Source organism: Taudactylus pleione, unplaced genomic scaffold, assembly GCF_031769625.1.
Source record: "Taudactylus pleione unplaced genomic scaffold, aTauple2 ptg000198l, whole genome shotgun sequence".
In the NCBI taxonomy this organism is placed as follows: domain Eukaryota; kingdom Metazoa; phylum Chordata; class Amphibia; order Anura; family Myobatrachidae; genus Taudactylus; species Taudactylus pleione.
In genome coordinates, this window is record NW_028284600.1 from 3,513,976 (window position 1) to 3,527,216 (window position 13,241).

Genomic DNA, 13,241 nt, shown 5'->3' on the forward strand with positions numbered 1-13,241 from the left:
ATAGGGCTTTGTGCAATGTACTGTATGCTGGTCACTGGAATATGGCTTTGTGCAATGTACTTTATGCTGGTCACTGGTATAGGGCTTTCTGCAATGTACTGTACACTGGTCACTGGAATAAGGCTTTGTGCAATGTACTGTCTGCTAATTACTGGAATAGGGCTTTGTGCGATGTACTGTATGCTTGTCACTTGAATAGGGCTTTGTGCAATGTACTGTATACTATTCACAGAATATGGTATTGTGCAATGTACAGTATACTAACCACAGAATATGGTATTGTGCAATGTACAGTATACTAACCACAGAATATGGTATTGTGCAATGTACAGTATACTAACCACAGAATATGGTATTGTGCAATGTACAGTATACTAACCACAGAATATGGCTTTGTGCAATGTACAGTATACTAACCACAGAATATGGCTTTGTGCAATGTACAGTATACTAACCACAGAATATGGTATTGTGCAATGTACAGTATACTAACCACAGAATATGGCTTTGTGCAATGTACAGTATACTAACCACAGAATATGGTATTGTGCAATGTACAGTATACTAACCACAGAATATGGTATTGTGCAATGTACAGTATACTAACCACAGAATATGGTATTGTGCAATGTACAGTATACTAACCACAGAATATGGCTTTGTGCAATGTACAGTATACTATTCACAGAATATGGTATTGTGCAATGTACAGTATACTAACCACAGAATATGGTATTGTGCAATGTACAGTATACTAACCACAGAATATGGTATTGTGCAATGTACAGTATACTAACCACAGAATATGGCTTTGTGCAATGTACAGTATACTAACCACAGAATATGGTATTGTGCAATGTACAGTATACTAACCACAGAATATGGTATTGTGCAATGTACAGTATACTAACCACAGAATATGGTATTGTGCAATGTACAGTATACTAACCACAGAATATGGTATTGTGCAATGTACAGTATACTAACCACAGAATATGGTATTGAGCAATGTATACTAGTCACATGAATTTGGCTTTGTGCATTGTATCCTAGTTACCAGATTTTGGCTATGTTCATTGTATGCTAGTTACCAGAATTATGCATGGCTTTGTGCAATGTATACTAGTCACTAGAATAGGGCTTTGTTTATTGTATACTAATTACCAGAATAGGGCTTTGTCTATTGTATACTAATTACCAGAATAGGGCTTTGTTTATTGTATACTAATTACCAGAATAGGGCTTTGTTTATTGTATACTAATTACCAGAATAGGGCTTTGTCTACTGTATACTAATTACCAGAATAGGACTGTGAAATGTATACTAGTTACTAGGAGTCACCAGAATACTATAAGTCTCTGTGTATTGTATACTTACTTGTCACTGGAATATGGCTTTGTGCAAAGTACTGCACGCTAATCACTGGATAAGGGCTTTGTGCAAAGTACTGTATGCTACTGTAGTTACTGAAATATGGCTTTGTGCAATGTATTGTATGCTAGTCACTATAACGGGTATTTGTGCAATGTACTATATGATAATCACTGTAATAAATATTTGTGCAATGTACTATATGCTAGTCACTGTATTAGGTATTTGTGCAATGTACTATATGCTAGTCACTGTAATAGGCATTTGTGCAATGTACTAAATGCTGGTCACTGGAATATGGCTTTGTGTAATGTACTGTATGTTAATCACTGGAAACGGTCTTCATGCAATGTACTGTAAGCTGGTCACTGGAATATGACTTTGTGAAATGTATTGCATGCTAGTCACTGTAATAGATATTTGTACAATGTACTGTAGGTTAGCCACTGGAATAGGTCTTTGTGCATCATACTGTATGGTAGTCACTGGAATAGGGCTTTGTGAAATGTACTATATGCTAGTCACTGGAATAGGGTTTTGTGTAATGTACTGTATGCTAGTCACTGGAATAAGGCTTAGTGAAATGTACTGTATGCTTATTACTGGGATAGGGCTTTCTGCAATGTACTGTATGCTGGTCACTTGAATAGGGCTTTCTGCAATGTACTATATGCTGGTCACTGGAATAGGGCTGTCTACAATGTACTGTATGCTGGTCACTGGAATAGGGCATTGTGTAATGTACTGTATGCTGGTCACTGGAATAGGGCTTTGTGCAATGTACTGTAAGTTAGTCACTGGAATAGGGCTTTGTGCAGTGTACTGTATGCTAGTCACTGGAATAGGGCTTTGTGCAATGTACTGTATGCTGGTCACTGGAATATGGCTTTGTGCAATGTACTTTATGCTGGTCACTGGTATAGGGCTTTCTGCAATGTACTGTACACTGGTCACTGGAATAAGGCTTTGTGCAATGTACTGTCTGCTAATTACTGGAATAGGGCTTTGTGCGATGTACTGTATGCTTGTCACTTGAATAGGGCTTTGTGCAATGTACTGTATGCTAGTCACTAGAATAGGGCTTTGTGCAATGTACTGTATGCTGGTCACTGGAATAGGGCATTGTGTAATGTACTGTATGCTGGTCACTGGAATAGGGCTTTGTGCAATGTACTGTAATTTAGTCACTAGAATAGGGCTTTGTGCAGTGTACAGTATGCTGGTCCCTGGAAAAGGGCTTTGTGCAATGTACTGTATGCTGGTCACTGTAATAGGGCTTTGTGCAATGTACTGTATACTAGTCACTGGAATAGGGCTTTGTGCAATGTACTGTATGCTGGTCACTGGAATATGGCTTTGTGCAATGTACTTTATGCTGGTCACTGGTATAGGGCTTTCTGCAATGTACTGTACACTGGTCACTGGAATAAGGCTTTGTGCAATGTACTGTATGCTAATTACTGGAATAGGGCTTTGTGCGATGTACTGTATGCTAGTCACTAGAATAGGGCTTAGTGCAAAGTACTGCACGCTAATCACTGGATAAGGGCTTTGTGGAAAGTACTGTATGCTACTGTAGTTACTGAAATATGGCTTTGTGCAATGTATTGTATGCTAGTCACTATAACGGGTATTTGTGCAATGTACTATATGATAATCACTGTAATAAATATTTGTGCAATGTACTATATGCTAGTCACTGTATTAGGTATTTGTGCAATGTACTATATGCTAGTCACTGTAATAGGCATTTGTGCAATGTACTAAATGCTAGTCACTGGAATATGGCTTTGTGTAATGTACTGTATGTTATTCACTGGAAACAGTCTTCATGCAATGTACTGTAAGCTGGTCACTGGAAAATGACTTTGTGAAATGTATTGCATGCTAGTCACTGTAATAGATATTTGTACAATGTACTGTAGGTTAGCCACTGGAATAGGTCTTTGTGCATCATACTGTATGGTAGTCACTGGAATAGGGCTTTGTGAAATGTACTGTATGCTAGTCACTGGAATAGGGTTTTGTGCAATGTACTGTATGCTAGTCACTGGAATAAGGCTTAGTGAAATGTACTGTATGCTGATTACTGGGATAGGGCTTTCTGCAATGTACTGTATGCTGGTCACTGGAATAGGGCTTTCTGCAATGTACTATATGCTGGTCACTGGAATAGGGCTGTCTGCAATGTACTGTATGCTGGTCACTGGAATAGGGCATTGTGTAATGTACTGTATGCTGGTCACTGGAATAGGGCTTTGTGCAATGTACTGTAAGTTAGTCACTGGAATAGGGCTTTGTGCAGTGTACTGTATGCTAGTCACTGGAATAGGGCTTTGTGCAATGTACTGTATGCTGTCACTGGAATATGGCTTTGTGCAATGTACTTTATGCTGGTCACTGGTATAGGGCTTTCTGCAATGTACTGTACACTGGTCACTGGAATAAGGCTTTGTGCAATGTACTGTATGCTAATTACTGGAATAGGGCTTTGTGCGATGTACTGTATGCTAGTCACTTGAATAGGGCTTTGTGCAATGTACTGTATGCTAGTCACTAGAATAGGGCTTTGTGCAATGTACTGTATGCTGGTCACTGGAATAGGGCATTGTGTAATGTACTGTATGCTGGTCACTGGAATAGGGCTTTGTGCAATGTACTGTAATTTAGTCACTAGAATAGGGCTTTGTGCAGTGTACTGTATGCTGGTCCCTGGAATAGGGCTTTGTGCAATGTACTGTATGCTGGTCACTGTAATAGGGCTTTGTGCAATGTACTGTATACTAGTCACTGGAATAGGGCTTTGTGCAATGTACTGTATGCTGGTCACTGGAATATGGCTTTGTGCAATGTACTTTATGCTGGTCACTGGTATAGGGCTTTCTGCAATGTACTGTACACTGGTCACTGGAATAAGGCTTTGTGCAATGTACTGTATGCTAATTACTGGAATAGGGCTTTGAGCGATGTACTGTATGCTAGTCACTAGAATAGGGCTTAGTGCAATGTACTGTATGCTGGTCACTGGTATAAAGCTTTGTGCAATGTACTGTATGCTAATCACTGGAATAGGGCTTTGTGCAATGTACTGTATACTGGTCACTGGAATATGGCTTTGTGCAATGTACTGTATGCTGGTCACTGGTATAAAGCTTTGTGCAATGTACTGTATACTGGTCACTGGAATAGGGCTTTGTGCAATGTACTGTATGCTGGTCACTGGTATAAAGCTTTGTGCAATCTACTGTATGCCGTGCTCTCAGCATGGCATCTCTAGATTGTAATCTACTGTATGCTAGTCACTGGAATATGGCTTTGTGCAATGTACTGTATGCTAGTCACTGGAATGGGGCTTTGAGCAATGTACTGTATGCTGGTCACTGGAATAGGGCTTTGTCTTATGAATGCTAATCATGAAGCTACAGTTCTGTACATTATTTGCTTGTTATTTGTAATGGATTTCTGTGCATTGTATGGTGTTCATTTAAATAGGACTCTGAGCATTGTATATTTGTCACCAAGTACTGCATTGTATGCTGGTCAGATGTGTTGTACAGTATTTAATTATACAGTGGCTCTTTTAATTGCAATTTGTCATAAATGTCACTGGATGTGAAATATCAAACCCACTAAAGTAAATCTTGACAACATTTGATCATGTCCATATTAAGCAGAGATATCCTTATCATCCAAGTCTTCCTAATCTCAGTGCTCTCAGCATGGCATCTCTAGATTGTAAAATTGACAGCATAAGGCATACAGGGCCTGATTCAGAGCCGAACGCTCTGACCAGAGTGCTCGCTCTGAATCAGGGCCCTCCTCCATGAAAATGGAGCGTCCTCCCGGATGCTCGCATAGCTGTGGGTGACCACCCACAGCTTATGCGAGCATCCATGATGATGGTCGCGATGGTCAAGACCACAGGTTCTCAAACTCGGCCCTCAGGACCCCAAACAGTGCATGTTTTCCAGGTCTCCTCACAGAATCAATTAAATAATTAGCTCCACCTGTGGATTTTGTAAAACGTGTCAGTGAGTAATGAATATACCTGTGCACCTGCTGGGTGACCTGAAAAATGTGACCTGTGTGGGGTCCTGAGGACCGAGTTTGAGAACCACTGGTCAAGACCATCGTGACCATCGGGCTTGCGACGGAGGCCCTGCGGTAGGGTCTCGCTGCCGCAAACCCTGGAGTGATTTTGGCTCTATCAGAGCCAAAATCACTCCCACTGACATCACTAGTGATGTCAGTGGGGCCGGCTTCAGACGGTAGGCGTTCCCATGGGAACGCCTCCGTCTGGCAGGCACGCCCCCGGCACGCCCACCAAAGGGGGCGTGCTGTCAATCAACATCGACAGCACGCCCCCTTTGGTGCGAGACCCGGAGCGATGGAGAGCCCGTCGCTCGCCGGGTCTCGCGCATGCGTACAACGGAGCTCCCTCCATCGTGCGCATGCGCAGTGGGGGAACATCGACCCGCTTGCGAGCGTCCTGCACTCGCGAGCGGGTCTGAATGACACCCACAGTACTTAGGCTACAATGAGATGAGAAGAAATGTTCCCATGCGCTCCAAATGGGAATAACTTTGGCAAAATGTTCTCAATATTTCATGAATAAATAAATCCAAGGCAATGACACCTTGACAAAGACCCATACTGCGGTTGAAACGCGTTGGTGATTACATATTGGGAAGCGCACGCTGACCAGGAAGGTAACGCTCTATAGGGGGAGCACAATAATACCCCTATATGTATTAAACGTGTATCTTTCTCAAAAGGTCACAAAAGGTACGCTTCCATTTGTCTACTTTGTATATTCTAATAAAATTTTAAAAGATTTTATGCTATGGTGGCAATTCTCTTTTTTATCTTGCATGCCACCACATTTAAGAGAAACCACCATTAAGGAATATACACGAGGATTACTGGAGTAAAAAGACCTACGGTGACTGATTATTGTTTGAGGATTCGGATTTGCATTGTTTCACATTTGGACATTTTGGCCATCTATGTATACCAGTGGATTGTTTGCACAGTGACATTATAAGTGCTTCATTGCCTTGGATTTATTTATTCATGAAATATTGAGAACATTTTGCAAAAGTTATTCCCATTTGGAGCGCATGGGAACATTTCTTCTTGTTTTGCCATTGTTGGGGTGATTTGTGATAATCACCAGAGTTCCATTGCTGCACCATTTAATTTGGATCGCATTTGTTTGAATCCCTCTTTTCTTACAATGAGATGAGAGTCAGAAACAGCAGGAGTAGTAACAATTTGGTAGCAACGGAGGAAACCAAATCTATGAAGCTTCAGTATCACATATGTCCTTTCACTGTTGCCTAACTGCTATCAAACTTGCTTAACCCTATCTGATTCTTTAGGCTGTCTCACAGTGTAATACAGAAAATGAAAACTTACCAGGCAATTGAGACGCTATTAGCGGTATCTTGATTGGAGATAGTGCCAAGTTTGCCAACACATTGTATGGGGGTACTAGAACTGTGGAAAGCCCCTGTGATGATTTAGACTCCATGCCCAGTACTGTTGTAGGAGGGGAAGTTACAGCACCAACAATTGCAATAGACTGGTTACTGCTGGCTGGTTTAATTCCACTCTGACAATGATCTAGAAAAAATTATATATCACATTGTGATTACAATCAATGTATGAACAAAAGGAAGCAAGTATGAAGTATTAATAAATAGTAGAATGTGCGGTTCAGTTCCTCAGAAATCCAAATCTACGCGAATTACGTGAATCCGGACATATCTGAGTCGCAGTTCTAATCTGAGGAGATCCGTGCAAATCAGAGTCACAGTTATGATCTTCCCCCAGTTGGTAATTCGGGTTTTAAATCCGAATTTCAGGTTTTGGATTGCAAAAGTACATGATTTTAGCTTTTTTTTACAAACGTTTTATAAATTTAAAAAACAACCCAGATATAAAACTAATACACTTTATGGTGGTTTTGCAAAACCTAAACCAAAACAAGAAGATAAATCCAGATCCAAAACCAAAACACGGATATTTTGAACCACACTGCAACGTGTAGGAAGTTGCTGCATTTTGCACTAGGAGACGGAACCACAATTGTACAAACATGTAGCGGTAATCATGTATAATATTATATTTCCTGCTGTCACTGTGTGACCTAACAGAACTTACATAAACAAGAAACATTTATATTAAAAGAATAAAATAGGGATACAATGAATAAATATATGAAACTTAGCCATGAAATTATTTTTTTAAACAGTTTGTTGTAGGATTTAGTAAATGAAACTTGAGGGGAGACCGGCGGCAGAATGAAGAAAAGAGAGTTGGGAAGGGGGAGACTTGGGGCACAGTACATGATTATACAACAGATTGTACTTGACTAATAGTCAGTTAGAGAACATAAAGACTATTATATAAGTAATGCAGAAAAAGAGAAGACTTCACCAACCAGATATTGGCAGATAACCTAAACAGAGACTCATCCTACGCTTCCAATTGGACTTAGGAATGGGAGAGAACACAAACTCATGGGCTAAAGTAGAGGTTCCCAAACACCGTCATTACAGTCCAGATTTTAAGGAAATTCATGCTTGAGCCCAGATGGTTAATTGACTGAGGTGCTAATTAAGGGCCTTATTCAGCTTCAGACGGAATAGCTACAGTAAGCTCCTCATCTGTGCTGATATGGTAATGCAGCAGGAGGCATCACGCCCCCTGCTGCATTACGTATCCGAGCTACTTTGTACAACGCAGCATCGGATACTCTGCGGACCATTGGTCGGCTAAGGTGACCCATGGGGTCCCGCAGCCGGCTGTTGCAGCTGCGAGGAAGAGGCCAGGTAATCTCCATCAGCCGACGGAGATCCTGGCCTCTTCCCTCCCCCTCAACGCCTCCATTTCAGGAAACGGAAGCCATTGCCGCCCCCTCCCTGCCCCCAAACGGCAGCAGACTGTCAATCACTGACAGTCTGCTGCCAGTTTACGTGCGGGCTCGCAGACCTGTTCTGCACAGATTCTCGAACATCGGGAATCTGCGTTCACTGCTAAATTAGGCCCTAAGTCACCTGTGCTCAAGCATGGATAGCCTTAAAACTTGGACTGTAATGGCGGAGTTTGGGAACCTCTGGTCTAAAGGACAGGGAAGACGTGGCAATATGATAGTTTTACCAGAATATCCAAACTCTGACAAAGTTGGCTGCTTGGGTGTGAACTATACTGGAAATAATTTATGTACCATTGTGTAAATGAACCAAATAGTTTCTTTAATGGAGGAGAGGGCGGGTGTCACTGCAGCTTTCCAACAGAGCACTAATCAACACTTAGCCGCATTTAGCACATACCATATACCTGTAAGTGTCCTTTGGGACATAAGGGATGAGTCTTGGTGGAATGGAGTATGAGAATGAGCTACAAACTTGAGAAAGGAAAAGGAAAAGGAAAAGAAAGGAAATTGTGGACACACTGCAGAACCAAATACCCATGCATGCAGAGTTTCATGGAGTTTTCGCTGACAAGGACTGAAGGCGCTGATGAAATGATATTGATACAAATCTGCTCTCAAGCGTCAAGGTCAAAGGTCTCGTGTCACGTTCCCAATCTACAGTACTTAATATCTCTCTCTTTAGACAGGGTTCTAGGTAAGAGTGAAAGATGATAAATAGTAGTGAGGAGCCCTCTCACAGAGGAGCGGAGCCAACACAGTGACTCAATTGTTGCCCAATGCTGTGAGAGTTGGGGGGTGTGACCAAGGGCCAAATGTAATAGGGTGAGAGTTTAGAAAATGTGAGAGTTTAGCAGTGAATCTCTCACACTAATACATTGATCGAGTTGTATTTTCCATACAGGAAACACCTGGATGAGAGTTTCAGGGGTCTATTTACTAAGCAGTGATAGGAGACAGAGTGAAAAGTGATAAGGTGCCAGCCAATCAGCTCCTAACTGTCATCTCACAGGCTGTGTTTGAAAAATGACAGTTGGGAGCTGATTGGCTGGCACCTTATCACTTCCTTATCACTTTTCACTCTGTCCCCTAACACTGCTTAGTAAATACGCTAGACCCCTAAATCTTGGGAGTTTTTTGAGTCTGACAAGTTTGCATGTTCCCAGACTCTATTACATTGGCTGTCAATTTGGATATTTTGATATTTGAAGGAAGATTATATCTATATCTGACATCAGAAAAATATTGGTAGCTCCAGAATGGAGCTATATCTGTAAGGTAAAAGAGACCATGTTAGATCCAAGGATAAAATGCATTATGGCCTTGTGCAGGAGGGAAATCTGAATTGTTCCAAATCAGAAGGAGTAATGGAGAAGAGCAGATGAGTGAAAAGCTTTGCAGAGCTCGATTCCACACCCTGAGAGAAAAAACTATTGCAAGATTTTTTTTTATTATTAAATCAGGGCTTCTGCTGGCCTGAGAGGTCAGAGGAGCTGAGAAATGGATACAAGTTTCACTAATATTCATAAATAATCTATAGCCAAACTTGGGAGACTTGGCTGGATTGCCAGAGAACTCCTTGTGTGAGGTGAGCTGCAAGTAAATAATTGTGTAGATTGGGAACACCCAGACAATCCTTTTTCTTGGGCTTAAAACGTACCCTCATTTTTACACAGAGCCTTTTTGCAGACCATAGGAATTGGGAGAGTTTACGATGAAGGCAGCAGTTGTTTTGGAGGGGGCATGCAGCAGAAGGGCCTGAAAATCATACAGAATCCTAGGTAGTATGTTTACTTTTACCGTGTTAAGTTGCGATTTCCATTTGTTGAACTCCTCCGAGACAGTACGGAACAATTTGGCGTAATTGATCATGGAAACTAGTTAGGAATATATTTAAATATTTAAGTCTGTGTTTCTTCCATTTATAATTATAATTTGCTGTGAGGAGAGTCTTGAGTGGGCCTAACATATCGAAGGCATGCACAATCATAACATCGATTCCACAATGTTGATAGTTATGATGTCATGTTGAAATATCGGCACAGCAGAATGTCGACATGTTCACAGCATCAACATGTTGAATGTTGACTTGTGAAATGTCATCATTCTGCATGGACCAGAGGGTTAGGGTTAAACTGTGGCAGTGGGGGGTAATGGTTTGGCTACAGAAAGTTTAGGGTTAGGCAGTAGGGGGAGGTTTAAGTTTAGGCTGTGGGAGGGGAGGTCAGGGTTAGGCACAAGGGGAAGGGTTAACGGTACTGACCACCGAAAGTGCTGCAGGATCAGCTTGAAGCCACTGTCAGGCTACAACTAGACCTGGAAGATACCATGGGAATGGTTGGACCTGCCAAATCAGGAAAGTCACCACAAGACCACGCAGAACATTTTGGTAACATTCTAATCGTGTCAACATTCCATCAGTGTTGACATGGTCAATGCGGACTAGGGATGAGCGGGTTCGGATTTACTCGATTCTCAAAACTGCATTGTATTGGCTATCACATGTTTTGGATAGCCAATAAAATAAATCCGAACTAATCAGAACTTGCGGTAAAGTGGCGATAAGAACCAAGTAAATCCAAACCGAGTAAATCCGAACCCACTCATCCTTAATTACGACCATGATGACATTTTCATGTCAATATAAGGAATTTCAACAAAATATACCAAACCCGATATTGAAATCCAAGCTTTCTGTCTTGGAGGAGATCATTTTGAAATTGGAGAGATAGCAGGATGTTGTTGGCGCAAATTATATGGGTTGTGTCTGATCATAGTCATCAAAGGTTCTACCAAAATAGCAAAAATTAAGGACAACAAGGAAAACTATTTTCATCACATATGCCAAGTCTGGGCAACTGGCAGCTCTCCAGGTGTTGGGACACTACAAGGCCCAGCATACTCTGCTAACTTCCAAATGTCAGAGCATGCATAGGCTTGTAGTTACGCAATATCTCGAAAGCCACATGTTACAAAGGCATGGCATATGCCCGAATGAGGCACATTATATCACAAATTAGCATTCTGCATTCTCAGTACTGTATATTCCAATTACCAATTTGTTTCATGTTCCCCCTGAAATACACATGTAATTAGTTTATACTTCCCATTACTTTGTGCAAATGTCTACTTTAGTTTGAAATGTGATGCAGATATATTGTTCTGTTAATAAAGCCAAATTCAGAAAAAAAGAAAGTTTATATTGTATTTTCTGTATAGGTCTTGTTATAAAATAGTTTAAAATGTATTTTTTGTTGTTATCATACTGTAAAAGATGAGTGGAGCAGCTTGTACAATGTAGGAGCAAGTGAAGCGTGCTGCAAGTTCATCGCTGTGTTTTAATTAACCACTCATTTAAAATCTTGGCAGCAATAACTGCGAGAGAGCATATGGATTTTCTGAAGATAACTGTGAGATTTGTTACAGCACTCCGTTGAAAGCATCACCACTTAAGATGCTGCTATAATAGGTTTGCGGAACATATGTGATACTGTATGTGGTTCATTTATAGCTAGTGTGACCCAGGCTGGTCCTGGAGAGATTGCAGAGTGCAGACCGCAGTGTGACATCCAAATCCAATTGAAGCTACGGAGAGTTTAATGTAGGTCAATGAGGACACAGTCATTTTAGGTAACTTTGCTGCTCTCTATAATTGGGCTGGCTGGAGAGAGAACAAATGAAATCATTTTGACAAGCTACTTAAAGGCTTCATTCAGAATTACATACAGTACAATCCGGGTTTCTTGCATTGATTTGTTAGTGTATTTCTTTTCTTTTCTCCCAGGTCAGATAGCAACATCTTTGTGTGTTTTTAGGGTGATATGCGCAGTCTTGCCGTCTGGTTGAATGTTAGAGGAGTTTACGTTAATCAGAAAGTTATTTCGAGTTTCTCACAAGATGCTACCATATTTTTGTGAATGTATTATCTGCTCCAAATCCCTGGTGAGAGCCTTTAGATTGTATGTATAATTGGCCTGATTCAGATGTGGACACAATGCCCATATTTACGCAGATTAAATGATTGTTTGCCATTGCGCATTCGTGTAAGCCGCACTGCGCACACCCATCAATTGATTTGCGATTATGCTTACACAGAAGATTCACTGGCAAAGTGAGTGACAGGTAGTCAGCATTTGGGGGAGGTAACGGGGCTGTGGTTAGAAAAATGCAGGTGTGTAGGACTGTTTAGATACTGTTTTCTGGGGGCACATAAATTAGCCACTGTGTTCTAACTCAGAGAGCTCTCTGCGTGTCTGGAGACCTGCTATGTATGCATCAAATTAGACTCACTCAGATGGCTGATAGCTACCCAACATACTTGCCTAAACTCTCGAACATCGGGTGCCGTTCCCGCCCTCTGACCCCTCCGGACCCTCCGCAGTAAAACACATGACCGCAGAGGGGAGAATTGCATCATCATGACCTCACCCCCTGCTTTACAATGGCAGTAATCTCGGCAATGTGTAGCAGGGACGGGGCCAAAATGCCGCGATCACGCCTCCTGCTCCGCCCGCAAATGTTGGGTAATATGTCCGGCCGCACCCTCCTATACTGGCCACGCCCAATTGCTATGCCGATCTGGCTGCTCCCTCCTGGAGGGGGCAGCCAGAATGCCGGCAAGCCTGCCACCTGATCTGTGTTTGATGTTTCCAGTTTTGTGTGTTCGCTGCGATACTGGCTGCCGGGCCCCCTGCTAGCCAGAAGCAAAGGCTGTTGGTCAGCGACTGTTTCTCCCACACAGCCCTGCGCTCTAAACGGCGACACTGGTCACACACCTCTAGTTACGACCCTGCAAACAAGCATACATTCAACCAGGGGCCAATCCTCTCTCCCGGCAGCCTTCAGTGAACTGACAGCAGTAGTAGACTCCGTGCACTAGAGTGTGCTTGCAGTCTACTGCACATGCGCAGGTTACTGGGCAAATGGTGCAGG

The 13,241-nt window shown here is 41.9% G+C and overlaps 1 protein-coding gene across 2 annotated transcripts in view; it reads right to left on the reverse strand.

Moving 5' to 3' along the window:
• TCERG1L (transcription elongation regulator 1 like) overlaps nt 1-13,241 on the reverse strand; it is a 325,549-nt gene that overhangs the window by 204,051 nt on the left and 108,257 nt on the right. For both annotated transcript variants that reach the window (XM_088476871.1, XM_088476870.1), the window contains exon 4: nt 6,791-6,997. In XM_088476871.1, coding sequence (XP_088332997.1) covers nt 6,791-6,997 — 207 coding nt within the window. The remainder of the gene's footprint in view (nt 1-6,790; nt 6,998-13,241) is intronic.